This window comes from Orcinus orca, chromosome 9, assembly GCF_937001465.1.
Source record: "Orcinus orca chromosome 9, mOrcOrc1.1, whole genome shotgun sequence".
Lineage (NCBI taxonomy): Eukaryota > Metazoa > Chordata > Mammalia > Artiodactyla > Delphinidae > Orcinus > Orcinus orca.
The window spans coordinates 82,106,630-82,120,278 of record NC_064567.1 but is presented as its reverse complement, the minus strand read 5'-3'; the positions used below and the strand labels follow the sequence as shown (position 1 = coordinate 82,120,278).

Sequence of the window (13,649 nt, the reverse complement as noted above, 5' to 3'; positions counted from 1 at the left end):
CTGCTGGTTCACTTTGGGGTTCCTCCCATCTCCTTCAGCATCAGAGTCCCCCACCAGTGGCCAGCAGGTGCCCTAGTTGTGGGGAGACACTAACTCTGCATCTTCGCACACGGCCATCTTGACTCCGCCTCCTCTTTATACATTTTGGATAATAACCCCTTATAGGATATATGTTTTGCAAATATTTTCTCCCATTCAGAAGGTTGCCTTTTCATTTTGTTGATGGATTTCTTTGCTGTGCAGAAGCATTTTAGTTTGATATAGTCCCACTTGTTTATTCTTGCTTTCATTACTTTTGCTTTTGGAGTCAGATCCAAGAACTAATCACCAAGACATATCAATGAGCTTACTACCTACATTTTCTTTCAGGAGTTTTGTGGTTTCATGTCTTATGTTTAAGTCTTCAGTTCATTTTGAGTAAATATTTGGGTGTGGTGTACGAGAGTAGTCTAGTTTCATTCTTTTGCATGTGGCTGTCCAGTTTTCTCAATACTATTTATTGAAGCACCTGTCCATTCCACATTGTATATTTTTGGCTCCTTGGTTGTAAATTAATTGAGTATATATGCTTGGGTTTGTTTCTGGGCTCTCGTCTCTTCCCTTGATCTATGTGCCTGTTTTTATGCCAATGCCATACTGTTCTGATTACTCTAGCTTTGTAGTATAGTCTAAAGTCAGGGAGCATGATTCAATCAGCTTTTTCTTCTTCCTCAAGATTCCTGTGGATATTCAGGGTCTTTTGTGGTTCCATACAAACTTTAGGATTGCGTGTTCTATTTCTGTGAAAAATGTCATTGGAATTTTGATAGGGGTTACCTTTAATCTGTAGACTTTGAAATTATCCAGGCCACTTTTCCCTACTCCAGATTCATATTTCTAATTGCCTACACAACATCTCCACTTGAATATCTCATAGGCAGCATTAACTTAACATTATCTTTCTCTCCACAAACCTGCTCCTTCCACAGTCTTCTCTTTCTCAGGAAATGACATGTACATACTTCTGATGCTCAGTTCTGAAAACTTGCTCATTTTTGAGTCCTCTGTTTCTCTAACATCCCTACATGTAATATGTCAGCAGATTCTGTGAACCCTTGAACCCTATCCAGAATCAGACCACTTTTGGCTACCTCCACTTCTATCATCCCTTTGCAAGCCAACATTGTATCTCACTTGGATCATTAGTTAGTAGCCTAACTGTCTTGCAGCTTCTATTTCTTCTTTCCCACATCTTCTTCCCATCTCAAGACTTCAATCACAGCCAAACCCAACCAGACGATCTTTTTAAACCAAAAGTCAAATAATATCACTCCTGAGCACAAAAACTCTCAGCAGTTTCCCATTTAACTCTAAATAAAGGACCTTCAATGATTTACTAAGTCCTACGTCATCTGGCATTCTGATCCCTTTTCTTCCTACCCTTTTTTTTTCTCCCTACCCTTTTTTTTTCTCATTCCAGTATTGCCCCATTAGTCTTGGTGTTGTTTTTTGGACAATCCTGGCACACTTAAGCTTTAAGGATTTCTGGCCCCTCTCTCCGAAATGCTGTTCTCCCGAATAATGGTGGTATCACCTCATGGTATCATTCATCATCACATTCAAGCCTTTGTTCAAATATACCTTCAGTAAGGCCTCCCCTGCCCACCCATTTAACAATGCAATCCCCTGCTTCCACATGCCCTATCTCCTTTCCCTGCTCTTATAAAAGTTATAGGTCTTATCATTATTTGATATACTGGGGGGTTTCTTTCTTTATTTGTTAATTGTCTGTATTCCCCCTCTAGAACTTATTATCCCTAAGGCAGAGATTTTTGTCCTTTTGTTGTTAGTTTTTTTCCTGTTATATGCCTAGCTCTAGAATACTGCCTGGCAAATAATTGTCTCATGATACAAATTTATTGAAGTAATAGATAAAAAGATCAGAATAATCTTGATATGCAGAAGTGCTAGGGTTGTTTTAATCTGTCAAGTCCTTTAAGGCCTATATCTTTTTTGTTGTTGTTTGTTAGTTTTGTGGTATGCAGGCCTCTCACTGTTGTGGCCTCTCCCATTGAGGAGCACAGGCTCCGGATGTGCAGGCTCAGCAGCCATGGCTCACGGGCCCAGCTGCTCCGTGGCATGTGGGATCTTCCCGGACCGGGGCATGAACCCGTGTCCCCTGCATCGGCAGGCGGACTCTCAACCACTGCACCACCAGGGAAGCCCAGGCCTATATCTTTAACAGAGAATAAAGGAGGTATAAAACACCATCACCCCAGTGATTTTACTTGAAATATCACTGGTGCTCAAGGCTGGTCCTATTTGCTCTCTCCTGATGACCTGTGTTTTATAGGTTTTCCTCCTGTCACCTATTATGACCCATATCAAATTTTGACTGAAAATAGCTGTGACCTTGGTTAAACCTAAATTCTGCTTATTCTTTGTTCTATAATTTCACTACTGGTGTTTCCTTCCAACTTGGTGCAAGTTGGTTCAGAGTTTCCTGCCTAAGTCTTCTCTTGGATAAAAGGCACTATGCCTCAGACTGCCTTAACCTCTTAATCTAACCAGCAGTCATGCACTCACCATTCTAAGGGGTAAAGCATGGTCATCAAGGTTTTGAAAGTGTTCATGGTACCCATTCTGGAGCGATGCTCCTGTTGCCTGAAGTAGGACAAGCATTTGATTACAGGGGAATTAAGCGGCCAGGGAAATCCTAGGAAAGTTAGATTTAAGGATATCTGAAGCATATAAAACAAAAAAGATAAAAATTAGGTAATGTGAGAGTTAAATGCTGCTTGAAATATTTGAGGTGCGGATTGTGTTGCAGAGGAATGTTAAAAGGAGAAAGGAATTTTTCCAAAGTACTGCATTCTAATATGTCTGTGAGAATCTCAAGTTATAAAGCAGGGCCATTTTCTGTTTTGTTGTTGCTGTTTTTTTTAATATGTTAATCGCAAACTCCTAATTTATCTCCTCCCAACCCCCACCCCTCTGTCTCCCTTGGTAACCATAAGTTTGTTTTCTATGAATGGCCATTTTCTTTATTCAAAGACTACATATGGTGCTAAACTTAGCTACTACTTTTAGTATCATTTTACAGAGTACTGCAATAGAACTGATTTTAATAATGTGGAGCATTGCTTAATTGTCTGATGATGTCAATTTTGATTTTCAGCTGAATATTAATACTCACCGTTTCCCGGTTGGATAGAACCTAGAGCAAGCATGGCCATCCCAGGCGCAGTAAGGGTCTCTTGCCAGGCAGCAGTCAGCACAGGCTGTACCGTAGATGTGGCAGCGATGCAGAGATACTTGGGAAAGTCCTTCATTGGAGCTCACATACAACTGTTGCTATTAGAAGAATGATGGTGATTTATTTCAGATGTGGAAGTTAAAAGTGGACTTCCAGCAGGAACACAATGTAATATATGCCCACAAACCCTTGGATTCATTTTGAAATAGACTAAAAACAAGAAGCAAAGTACAGAAGGGTATAAAGCCAAAATAAATAGAATTTTCCTACGTTAATATGCCTATAACATTACCACTTTCCTGTTTAAAAAAAAAGTTCAGAGCACCATGTAGAATGGTAATGTATTTTAGACATTGGGATTCATTGTTCTCTCAGATTTGAGCTAATGTATTACAGATTTAAATTATGATGTTTGCCTTTTTTCTTTGAATGCTGTCTCTTGGCAAAGCACAAGGCAGCTTTCTTATTCTTCAAGTCTGGCAAACCATTACCTTGTAAATTTGAAAAAGTAGAGTCTAAAATAAGGGGCACTTTTATGTTTAGAAAAAATAGATGGTAAATATTAGATAAAAATATTAGATTAAAAAAAATTTCACATGCCTTTGAAAGTGACTTATTACTGAGAGCAATTTTAAAATTATTTAGAAGACTGTAAGTATTTATATTTAGACATGTTTTAAACTTTCTGTATGATCTCAAGATCTTCAGCAGCCTAAGTCATAAATAAAGATTTCATCCTCCTTCATTTGTACAGTGGCAAGAGCTTATTATGATATTTCTCCAACTCTTTTAGCTGTGCATAAAGCAGTTCTCAGGAGTTGAAGGGATGTTTCTAATTCACAGTCCTTATTTTACAAAGGACTGATAATATGTAATTCAAGTTAACATAGAATTTCTAAGCTGGAACTTGAATACATGCACATGTGCACACATATGTGTGTATATGTGTGTGTGTCTGTATGTATATATGTATATAAATTTAGAAATTATATATAAATTTAAATATTATATATAAATTATATATAAAAATATTTTAAAATTATATATAAATTTAAAAATTATATGTAGATTTAAAATTAAATCAGTGAGGGCACCATTGGTCTATCAGGTTCTGGAGGCACATCTCTGAGATTCAGATCCCAGCTACCACAAATTTGCTGGTTAACTTTTCTGAATCTCAGCTTCCTCTTTGGTAAGACTGAGACAATATAGCACTTACTCCATAGATTTTATGTAAGAACTAAATATAAGGGCTAACTCCACATAAAATGCTTAGAATAGTTTCTGGCACCTAAAGGCTTAATGAATATTAAGCAATAGTATTAGTAAACTACCAATGAACAAGCTAGCAATTTATACATTTTCAATTCTAATTAATCATTTGAATCACATCTCAGACTAGCACATGTAATATAAAATAATTATTTTATTCAGATCAATGAATTTTTCAGAAAATAGGCTGAAAATTACTGATCCCCATTTGAGACATTCAAGCTATAAGAAAACAACTGCATGTTTTGACGATAATCATTTCTCTAGAAATATTTGAAATAAATGTTCATTGAGTACATTAATAAATAATACAGTGAATGCATCAACCTCATTAAAATATTTCAGGGAAACTTGTTTATTTGAGGAAAGGATACAGGTAATTCCATTCTAGAAATTATCTTTTTTATTAATCTATTTTCTGCTATATGGAATGCAAGGATAAATTAGAGAATAAAGGAGCATAAAAAGAAAAGTAAAATTTTTAGTTTGAGCATTAGAGTAGGTACTAAATTCGTGGAATTTAAATATATATAAAATACCATTGGCAATTTGTAGTTCTTTCACACTGAAAAAATAATTCAATACGTAGTTGTGTAAGTGAATTCTCCCCCAAATCAAACAATTACCTTGCCCTGAATCTAATTGCTTTAATTAAACATTTTAAATTACCTACAATATAAGATGTTGAAACAAATTTAATACTCAGTCTTTCCAGTGTATGTTTGTGCTGTACACTGCAATTTAATGGAATGGATTGTGTATTACAAGTTCACCAGTTGAATTATGAGCTGAAACCTATAATTGTATACTGTACTACTATGTCACACAAATGGCTTTGTGTCCGTTTTGAATCTTGCTCTGATACTTTCTCCTTCCATTAAACTACTGTAAACAAAGGGATTCCATGCTGACTTCAAAGACAATTCTGACTTGGGATCAGCTCCCTAGGACACTGGGGAAAATGACAAATGGCTTCTGGTTACTTGGGAAAATGTTTGTTATGCACCATACAAACATTTTTACAGATGAGATCTTTAGCTCCCTTGTACCCTATTTATTTTTCTTCATAAAATTTAGTCAAGTGAAAAGAGTACGAGACTAACTGTGGAATACTTCTTTATCTGTAACAGACCAAATATGGTGAAGAACACTAAAGTTATATCATCAGTTATGCCAACACATAAAACCTTTATTCCATATTCCAAGAAAAATAAGTCTTAGGCTCTTACAAACAGCAGTTACCGAAGACCCATTTTGTTTTAGGTCATTTATATAAGTTAACTCATTTGTGAGAGCATTACCTTGCAGAGGCAGAAATTTAGGTCAGTGAAGTAAAATAATTTGTTTATAATTTAAGGTCACGTTGGGGTTCAAATGCATGTCAGTCCCATTCTGAAGCCTACCCCATTTTTGACTATACTGCTCTGCCCCTTAGAACTTTTGTTTTAGAGATAGCAACTTTGGGGTCTGGAGAGGTGCATGTTTTGCACATGTAGAGATTGGAATTGGGCTTTTCCTCTCCATGATCATTGTGTATTTGCGTGTGAAGGCACAAATTAGAAGATCAAACATTTCTGATAATCATAGTAAAACATTTATTCCCCAGATCCTGAACCCTGATATGGCTTAGATTTGAGACATTCAGATTTTTTAAATGACATGTAAACCCTATAAAATAGCATTTCCTTAGAAATAAGCATAAAAGAATGTACTGCATATTTCAAACATGTGACAGCAACAGGAACTCAAAAGAGGATTGATTACTCATTCCAAGTCCCTGAGAAGGTTCGTGATGCTACAGTAGCCCAAACATTATACTAAATTCTTCCTTCAGAAAGATTATTTTTATTTTGGTTGGCTTCATACACTGTAATATTTGAGAATAGAGGATATACAAATGTTGGAATATCTTGCTGCATATATATATATATATATATATATATATATATTCTACTCTGATGAACTTCTGTACAAAAATAAGCCTATTTTGTCTTCCACTAAAGCTAAATTCCATATCAAAATTAAGTGTGTGGTATACTATGAACAGTATTAATTATTTTGCTAATAGTAAAATTAAATTTTCAGAAATTATAAAATACATTCTTCCACAACAGTAAAATTTTTATATACAAAGAAAATAAAAATGGGGTTGTTTTTACCTTTTTGGATGAAATTTTCATTGTTGTTACAGGAGCACGATTCTAAAAAAGTTAGAAAAACATTGTTAGTTGCTCAAATAATCCTTAAAACAGATTTTACATTCAAAAACTTTTCTTGTTTCTGTTAAAATTCAAGAAATCATCATTTCTCTCTATATGCACATATAGTTTCAAAGTTTAGCAGTAATTGTCTATAAAGTACATTTCCTCTGCTTAGAATAAGGACAGATTTGTTACACAAATATAGGCCTAAACTAAAAAAAGTGGCAATTATAACACATCTATCAATATAGTCATTAGAAAAAAATGAAAATTTGAGAAATTTCAGAGAACTGAAAAAACTGTATCTTGGAATATTGAACACAGCGCATAACTCAGGATTGGATCTGGGTACTTGGGGTGGGGGGGCTGTGGAATGGTACCCCTCCTCAACACAGCACTTTGCATAAGATACTATTGTTCAGCTGCCAAATGTTGCTATGCCAAGAAGTATTTGCCTGAGCCATACTTATTCTCTTTGTTGAATACAAAGAAATATTGTTAGGTAAGGTCCTCTTTTGATAAATGTGAATTAGTGAAAGAACCTAAGAGTTATCTGAAATAGTCATCCTTTCTGAAAGTTCCTCTATTCTTAACTTTACTTCTTAAACATTATTAGTTCCTTTTAAAGATTAAAAATTAGAGTCGTGATAACCTGATAAAGATGTGTGAAGTTTTATTTGAATAAGTCAAGTGGCAACACACTGTCAAAGTCAACTGTGCCCATAATTATTTCACTTTCTGGAGTTGTGTGTTCCTACAAACATTTTAAAAAGAAAATGGTGATATCTTTAAATACTCAGTTGCAACAGATCATGACATTCATTCAGAAATATACACACATACAAAACAAGTTTTGCAATTTATATCCACCTAGGCAACTACTAATAGTTGTACCTCCAATTCAAATTAAGTTTAGGGAAGTTGGACATATTTTCAGAAAATATTCTGAACAGAGGATTAAAAAATATATTATGGTTCTGCGCTCTTTAAAAACAAAGTGCCTGGTTTTTACATTGAGTTTCCTGCAGTATATCAGTGTAACACTTAGCTAAGGAATTTATTTCAGTTTAAATGTATTATTTCCTCAAGTGCCCATCACAGTATATCATACACACCCAATTATTTTCACCTCACCTCAGAAAATGTGACACAAACACCATGCTGAAGACAGTAACTGTATTTGGTAACTGTTTCTCTCAATTTAGCCATATCAATCACTGGCACACGCATCCAGAAGGAAGCTCAAACTTCTTTAGTCTCTCTTGGGTTGATGTCCCCCAACATGCATTTTGACTGACTCCATTTTTCCACTGAGAGTTTATTCTTTATGATATAACACCAGCATAACTCATAAGTAGTTAGCACATGATCAGAATAACTCTCATTTCTACGACCTTTCCATAGAACATATGTAAAACTCAATTAATGTTTCCTTATTATCAAACTCACTTAATTAATGTTTGTGTCAAACTCACTTAATTAATGTTTCCTTATTATCAAAAAAATATATTTCAGAATTAAAAATGGAGTGCTGCAATACGGCCTTTTTGCTATTTTCAAGAAAACTACTGAATAAGGTACTTTATACTATTTTGGCCATCCAAGTTGTCCCTATTGAATTGAATGAGAAGAAATATATTATATATATATTATACGTAAAATGCAGTTTTGGTTAATCCAATGAAACAATCAATTTCTTTACAAAGCAAGGCATAGAAAAGGCACTTAAATGCACATAGTTAATATTTTATGAGCATAATTTTAATGCACTAACCACAAGGAACCTTATGCCAAAGTTAGTCTAGCATTAAAAATTGTAACCTTAATAACATATTGGGAAATTGCCAGAATTCCTCAGTTTCTGTATTTGATTTGATTTTTAAAATAGTTCTTCATATTTAAAATGTGTTAGTAAAATCTAATATCATTGTATCTTGATCACTTATGTGCTTATAAATCCAATATTTTTAGTGACTGGGGGAATATATATTAAGTTAATACATTCTGAGTCCACTCAACAAAGCAAGGCAACTTACTGGACTAGCAATAGGCTGCTCCCAGGGGCTTTGAAGTGCTATTTTTACTCCAGTATAGGCTGACTCTGCTCTTTTGGTGTCCGTGGCCATTGTTTCTTAATTGGTTTAGTTGGAAATAGAAGTTTGCTGTAGGATTGATTCCATACCAAAGTTTCTTTGAAATCCTCTGGCTGTGCTTTACCCATCTTTCCAAATCAGGTAGGAGGGACCACTTAAACTGCAATGACCTATACTTTAAGGAGAGAAGGATTTGCAGGACATAATGTACCAGCTCTCCAGGCTCACAGACACATAAAGAATTGGCACTCTGCCCTCAGTAGGTTACATCTTACAGGACTGAATCTTCTTCTATGTGCCTGTTTTTTGTTGTGTTTTCTTTTTCTTTTTATCCCAAATTCAAGGACAAAGAGAGTAATACAATGCAATCTCAATTTCAGACAGAACATGAAGTTTTAAGAGACAACATTTGTTTTATTTAACTAGAGTGACATTTGAGTTGAAAGCAATAAAATAAGAGAAAACAGCAGTTTTTCTTGAAGTTACTGGCTAAAAAAATATGAGAAAGTTTATCTAACAATCAATAATGTGGAAGAATTTGGGTCTCGGTGGCTTGTGAAGCAAATGATAAAAGCCCTTTCATGGCAAATCTTCTGGACCTTGACCACAAGAACTCATTCTTTAAAAATAATGATGACCACAATTCTTCAAGTTGTGACGATAGCTAAAAAACTAATTCTTTTATGCTAAGATAACTTAAAATGTTAAAAATTACTTCAGAAGAATATTTGTTATTTCTCATTTTATCTGGTGTTTCCTCCCCTCAAAAATTTATAACATTCATTTATTTGATCTTTTATCAATTTTTTTCCCTCCCCAAGAGATTGTAAGATTAAAGAGTTGCATTTATCATGCGTGTGCTGGGGCTAATAGAATAGATGTTCAAACCTTAAAGACTTCCAACTCCTCCAGAATGAGCTCACCGCTGGCAGAGCTGTTAGAAGGAAGAACAACCACCTTCTGCACAGTACCTCGATCTAAATCAGAGAAAGAAACAATGAGATGTAGGAAACAAAGATATTTAGACATAAGACTACTACTGGCTTAGAATTTAGAATATTGTTTATGTAATTACTTAGTCATCAAAAAAGAGATTACATACATTGAGCTATTACCATTTTCTGATTTCATTATAAATCTCATATGTTTAAATTGAGATTATGTAAAATTCAAAAGGAATTAATAGGAACACCTTATATTTTGCACATATTTGGTATAGTCATAATTATGAGAGAAGAAAGGAATGTCCAAATGTCTTATGAAGTTCAAAGTTCTGTTTCTGAACCAAGTGTGTATTCTTGAAATAGTAATACATAACTTTAAGTTTGGCCCTTAAGAATATTACTCCTCCTAACCAACATTATAAAGTGACACTCTCATATTTTTGTTAAAATTGACACATAATGGTTTGATTATCGGAGAAAAAATTACTATGAATGAGTTTTTATAATAATTTTATTATAAATCATTAGTACTAGAAATTGACATTTGACCTGTAGCGGTGAGAGATTTTAGACATGGTAAAATGTTTCACTCACAATTCAAAATAATTTTCAAAGCAGAAACATAGCTATGGCTTTATTTCAGATGTGGACACCTATTCATAGAATAATTCTATGATTTTCACAATTATCTTTATCAGTTGGGAATGTTTCTTTGGGTATTTTTAAAATATACGGAAAATTTCAAAATTACATGAGTCGAATAAACTTAAGCAAATAAAAAACCTACTTGTATTTCTCAATTATAGATTGCCAAAAACAGAGACGCCCAAATAAATGTACTATATACAGAAAATGTTACTTATGTCAAGATTTTTTTTCTTTTTTTTGCGGTACGCGGGCCTCTCACTGTTGTGGCCTCTCCCGTTGCGGAGCACAGGCTCCGGACGCGCAGGCTCAGCGGCCATGGCTCACGGGCCCAGCCGCTCCGCGGCACGCGGGATCCTCCCGGACCGGAGCACAAACCCGCGTCCCCCGCATTGACAGGCGGACTGTCAACCACTGCGCCACCAGGGAAGCCCTATGTCGAGATTTTTAATTAAGATTGTTTCATATGTAACATAAGCATTTTCTAAACATATAATTATGCCACTCTACCAATCACTTAAATTTTAGGTTTAAAAGAAGCTAGTTGAAATTTAGCAATGTGGGGTTAAAGCAAATTTGTGAGTGATCTGAGAAAGTAAAAATATATTTCCTCACCAAAATATGTTTCCATTAAAATAATTAATGAGCTGCTTCATGAATATCAAGTCATCACTGTTAAAGTATGAGCATATAACTGTGAATTTATAATTTGGATAGGCACATTATCATCAACAGATACTAAAACATTTTCTAATTCTGTTGAGAAATGTCACTAAGAAGAGGTAACTTGAACTGAGCTGTACAGGACTTTACAACTAGGAATCATTTAGTGATGAATACCAATACCACTAATCTCAAGTCTCACATCTCAAGCTGGGCGATCACACAGGCAAGCATTACTCTAACATATAAGATCCTATTTATTGTTTATAGTTTCTATTTTAAGAACCTAACTGGAAGATAAAATAATTCTTAATAAAAAATAAACTCTACTTTAAAATTTTACCAACTAACAAACTAAAAAATTAAAACCTACTAAATAATAATAAAAATCTTTATACAGAAAAACGACAGAGATTTTGCCAGAACAAGCCTTGAATCTTGTGAGACTGCGAAGTTTAAGTACCTGATCTTTGAAGTTTCAAACTACGCTCTGTAATTTAAAATTCTCTTCTTAAGCCATACTCAAAAATAAACAAAAATCCTAAAGATTGGCAGGCTCTAGGTGTAATTAAGAAACTTGGAAGTTTCTCTGTTTCACCGTTCAGCTTCCTAAGAATTAGCTCTGTACCAATCTGTACTATTTTCTTGGAAGATAATTAATGCAGGTATGAATTGGAAGCGAAAAAACATTTGGGGATATGGTGCAGAGACACATCACAATTGAAAATGGATAAATGTGATTGAAGGTGTTCCCCATTTTCTATTAACAATTCATCACAAAGAACAGTGTAAACTTCGACAGGAATAGAATATACCAAAAACCCTAAAATTAAAGCCTTGACATTATAACAGCTAGGGCAGGATTTGTGTGGTATTGTGTTTGTGTGTGTGTGTGTGTGTGTGTGTGTGTGTGTGTGGTGTGCCTGTGTGAGTGGGTGGGTGAAAGATGAGGGCATAAAACTATCTTTGTTTTAGGTCATGTTATCATAAAGATCACACTCTTTTTTTAAGTCACAACAGCATTTTATGGTTCCCTGCTGAAGCTTGCAAGGATCACTGCCATTCTACATGACAGCAATGACCACTTCTTGAGTAGAGACTGAGCAGAAGCAATGTATAACCACAGCCCCAAATAAAGCTGCATGAGAGGAAATCTTGATTACAGGAGCTCCCAAAGATAAAACTATCAGCTTTGAAAATAATTTTAAGTATTCTCAAATGAGAGAAATGGCTACTTTTTTACCTAACGTTTTAACTAACTATGAGAACATTATTCTACATAAATCATCATTTCTTCTGAAAAAGCCCACAACAATCATATTTTATTCATGCCATTTATAAAATATTACACAAAGAGCAGCTATAAAAATGGGCTAATAAAAAGACAATGCAAAACTTGGTTTTGACTCATTTGAAATGAAAGATAGAACACCACCTTTATTTATTGTTTGCCTTCCTATTTTAGTCATTTTTTGTTTTGCTGGTAATGATGAGTAGATTTCCCTTTAAAAAGTAAAAAAATAAAAATTTAAAGGTTAAAAAATATATTTTTCTACCTAGTAAAATGTCAACTTATCTGAAATTCTTACAGAAATATAAGTAAATTTAAATATTGGTAATGTTTCTACCTCAAAATCAAGTTTAAATAAAATCATAGAAATGCAAGATCCCCACAGTGAAACAAATATTTATTGGATGCCTACTATGTGCCTGGATCTATGATAAAAATATATCATTTCAAGAACGTAAATATGCATTTTAATTCCTTTACTTTTCCACATTTAGATTTGAATTGGTACTTTATGAGGTAGCGTATCTGCAGAGTTCTTCATTACACTGGTTCAATTTTCATCAGTGTGTCACAAATGAACATATTTGTTCTCATACTACATATTAAAGCTTTTTATACATAAATTAGAAGTCTCAAATTTATGGATTCAATATGAATGGAATAGCTTTAGATCCTTGTGAGAATCATCACTATTAACAGTTGTTAATTGGATTTTATGAGACCTTGAACTTTTATAATTTGGGGGGGGGTCTTCTTTAAGTAAAATAATACATAAACACAAAAACAGAGTTGTTTGGACCTTTCCCAAACAGTTATAAATGAGGAATTCTAAAGTTTCTGGTAAGTCCACCTCTGACAATTAGCCTAGTTTTCTAAAAAAAGAAAGTTTCTATAAAACTGGACAATGATACTTTCTTTAAATTGAAGAATCTCTAATTATCCAATGAAATCTCATCTACAATATCTTATCACTACAATTTTATTATCCAAGGTCAGTTTTTCACAAGTTAGCAAAAGGCTGGAAAATTCTTCTTTAGTTGAATGCAAATAGCTCTACCTCCCTGTTTATTTTATCCATTGGCCTTTCTTCTACAGCTGCCAAGAATATACAGTACTCAATCTCTTTTTCACATCTCTCCAAGTGTATCTTTATACCCTCCATACTCTGTTTCTCTGGTCTAAGCATGAGCACTCTATTCAAGTAAATCTTATTCAAATTCAAAGTCAGATATTTTTACCTGGCTTTCTCTGAACACCCTGCAGTTTGGGATTATCCTATTTAAAATGTGGTGCTCAGAATTATAC

General features: G+C 34.2%; 1 protein-coding gene across 1 annotated transcript in view; it reads right to left on the bottom strand.

Annotated features, from left to right (window-relative positions):
- SEMA3C (semaphorin 3C) overlaps positions 1-13,649 on the bottom strand; it is a 191,157-nt gene that overhangs the window by 19,144 nt on the left and 158,364 nt on the right. Inside the window, exons 13-15 of the mRNA XM_004263410.3 lie at positions 9,690-9,778; positions 6,667-6,708; positions 3,176-3,333 (exon numbers count right to left, since the gene is read on the bottom strand). Coding sequence (XP_004263458.1) covers positions 3,176-3,333; positions 6,667-6,708; positions 9,690-9,778 — 289 coding nt within the window. The remainder of the gene's footprint in view (positions 1-3,175; positions 3,334-6,666; positions 6,709-9,689; positions 9,779-13,649) is intronic.